The 3,192-nt window shown below is 40.8% G+C and overlaps 1 protein-coding gene across 1 annotated transcript in view; it reads right to left on the bottom strand.

The window, feature by feature from the left end:
* Nucleotides 1–793: 793 nt before the first annotated feature.
* Nucleotides 794–3,192, bottom strand: part of LOC124018335 ((E2-independent) E3 ubiquitin-conjugating enzyme FATS-like) — an 8,570-nt gene continuing 6,171 nt past the window's right edge. The window contains exons 3-4 of the mRNA XM_046333609.1: nucleotides 2,298–2,361; nucleotides 794–953 (exon numbers count right to left, since the gene is read on the bottom strand). Coding sequence (XP_046189565.1) covers nucleotides 794–953; nucleotides 2,298–2,361 — 224 coding nt within the window. The remainder of the gene's footprint in view (nucleotides 954–2,297; nucleotides 2,362–3,192) is intronic.

Here is a 3,192-nt window from a genome sequence, read left to right as displayed (position 1 = left end):
ATCACTATAATCCCTACTGTAATCACTATAATCCCTACTGTATCACTATAATCCTTACTATATCACTATAATCCCTACTGTACCACTATAATCCCTTCTATATCACTATAATCCCTACTGTAATCACTATAATCCTTACTATATCACTATAATCCCTACTGTACCACTATAATCCCTACTATATCACTATAATCACTACTAATCACTACTGTAATCACTATGATCCCTACTATATCACTATAATCCCTACTATATCACCATAATCCCTACTATATCACTATAATCCCTACTATATCACTATAATCCCTACTGTATCATTATAATCCCTACTATATCACTATAATCCCTACTATATCACTATAATCCCTACTATATCACTATAATCCCTACTGTATCATTATAATCCCTACTATATCACTATAATCCCTACTATATCACTATAATCCCTACTATATCACTATAATCCCTACTATATCACTATAATCCCTACTATATCACCATAATCCCTACTATATCACTATAATCCCTACTATATCACACTATAATCCCTACTGTATCATTATAATCCCTACTATATCACTATAATCCCTACTATATCACCATAATCCCTACTATATCACTATAATCCCTACTATATCACCATAATCCCTACTATATCACTATAATCCCTACTATATCACTATAATCCCTACTATATCACTATAATCCCTACTATATCACTATAATCCCTGCTATATCACTATAATCCCTACTGTATAAGTAGTACTATACATTCACCAGCAATAGTAAACAGTTACTGCAGCAACCAATCAATTAACAGAGAGAAACATTCCGTATTTCCAGACATTCTGACCTTTTTGAAGAGATCTGCTCTCAGCCTGTTAGTCAGGTAGTCCTCCCTCCTCTTCTCTTCCTCCTGTTTCCTCCTCACCTCCGGCAGATTTTTATAGTTTCTGTCAATAAGGAGTCGTCATAATCCCACATACAGTATGGCAGAATATTCAGGTTTAATGCCCAGGGTCCTTTATAAGTGGGCCATTTTTTAAAATTTACCTTTATTTAACTAGGCAAGTCAGTTAAGAACAAATTCTTATTTTCTATGATGGCCTAGGAACAGTGGGTTTAACTGCCTGTTCAGGGGCAGAATGACAGATTTGTACCTTGTCAGCTCAGGGGTTTGAACTTGCAACCTTCCGGTTACTAGTCCAACGTTCTAACCACTAGGCTACCCTGCCGCCCCATCATCCCAGTAGGGTTGGGATCAATTCCATTTTCAATTCAATCAATTCAGAAAGTAAACAGAATTTAAACAGAATTTCAGTTTACTTTCATAAAATGACTGAACTGAAATATTATTTGGCCCAAAATCTGCATTCCAGACAGTGCTTGTATCGGATTGAATTAAGACTCATTCCATTAAACTAGGCCAGACCTGTAGAGACCTGGTCAACTACAAAGAAGACTCCATTAACCTAGACCAGCCCTGTAAAGACGTGGTCACCTACGAAGAAGACTCCATTAACCTAGACCAGCCCTGTAAAGACGTGGTCACCTATGAAGAAGACTCCATTAACCTAGACCAGCCCTGTAAAGACGTGGTCACCTATGAAGAAGACTCCATTAACCTAGACCAGCCCTGTAGAGACCTGGTCAACTACAAAGAAGACTCCATTAACCTAGACCAGCCCTGTAAAGACGTGGTCACCTATGAAGAAGACTCCATTAACCTAGACCAGCCCTGTAGAGACCTGGTCAACTACAAAGAAGACTTCATTAACCTAGACCAGCCCTGTAGAGACCTGGTCACCTATGAAGAAGACTCCATTAACCTAGACCAGCCCTGTAGAGACCTGGTCACCTATGAAGAAGACTCCATTAACCTAGACCAGCCCTGTAGAGACTTGATCACCTATGAAGAAGACTCCATTAACCTAGACCAGCCCTGTAGAGACTTGATCACCTACGCCCATTACACCCATCAGATCACTGAATTGAGACATGATATCTCTCGATTCAACCACAAATCAATCGGCCTAATACAATGTGGGGATGGAACCAAAGAGAGAGAAGGTGAACCGGCAGAGCAAAAACACTGTTAGAAGGAAGCCAGAAGAGAAAATAAAAGCCATTTTGAACAGAGATGTTAGTTATACAGGCTTCCACCTCCGTGGTCAGGACTAGGAGAGAGAGCGAGAGAGAGAGAGAGAGCGAGAGAGAGAGAGAGAGAGAGAGAGAGCGAGAGAGAGAGAGAGAGCGAAAGAGATGCCAGAATGAGAGATTGAGATAGAGGAACTCACTGCCTGGTTCTGAGCTGCATCTCCTTCCCTGTAATGGCTCTATCTCTGGGTCTGAAAAGGTTATCTGGAAACACACACACACACACAATACTGATTATTAACAACAGTTTGTGAGAGATTTCTCGTGATAAGGAAGTCTCGAGTTCCTGCTCACCTGAGTTAGAATACCTCATGATAATCTGCAGACCATAATATTTACCAAGAGAGTTTTCCAATCGTTTTATTTCCCACCACAATGATCGGTAGAGGGATGAGTCAAGAGGAAAACAGACATCCAGAGGTGGGGAAACTGGAATCCGTTTTACCTCATCTTTACCACCTGTCAACCAGACAATACTCCACACAGACAAAACTCTAGATCACCTCTACTCCACACAGACAAAACTCTAGATCACCTCTACTCCACACATAGACAAAACTCTAGATCACCTCTACTCCACACAGACAAAACTCTAGATCACCTCTACTCCACACATAGACAAAACTCTAGATCACCTCCCTCCACACATAGACAAAACTCTAGATCCCCTCTACTCCACACATAGACAAAACTCTAGATCACCTCCCCTCCACACATAGACAAAACTCTAGATCCCCTCTACTCCACACAGACAAAACTCTAGATCACCTCTACTCCACACAGACAAAACTCTAGATCACCTCTACTCCACACATAGACAAAACTCTAGATCCCCTCTACTCCACACAGACAAAACTCTAGATCACCTCTACTCCACACAGACAAAACTCTAGATCACCTCTACTCCACACAGACAAAACTCTAGATCACCTCTACTCCACACAGACAAAACTCTAGATCACCTCTACTCCACACAGACAAAACTCTAGATCACCTCTACTCCACACAGACAAAACTCTAGATCACCTCTACTCC

This window comes from Oncorhynchus gorbuscha, unplaced genomic scaffold (assembly GCF_021184085.1).
Source record: "Oncorhynchus gorbuscha isolate QuinsamMale2020 ecotype Even-year unplaced genomic scaffold, OgorEven_v1.0 Un_scaffold_480, whole genome shotgun sequence".
NCBI lineage: Eukaryota > Metazoa > Chordata > Actinopteri > Salmoniformes > Salmonidae > Oncorhynchus > Oncorhynchus gorbuscha.
Note: the sequence above shows the minus strand (reverse complement) of the source record. Positions and strands in the feature narration are given on the sequence as shown.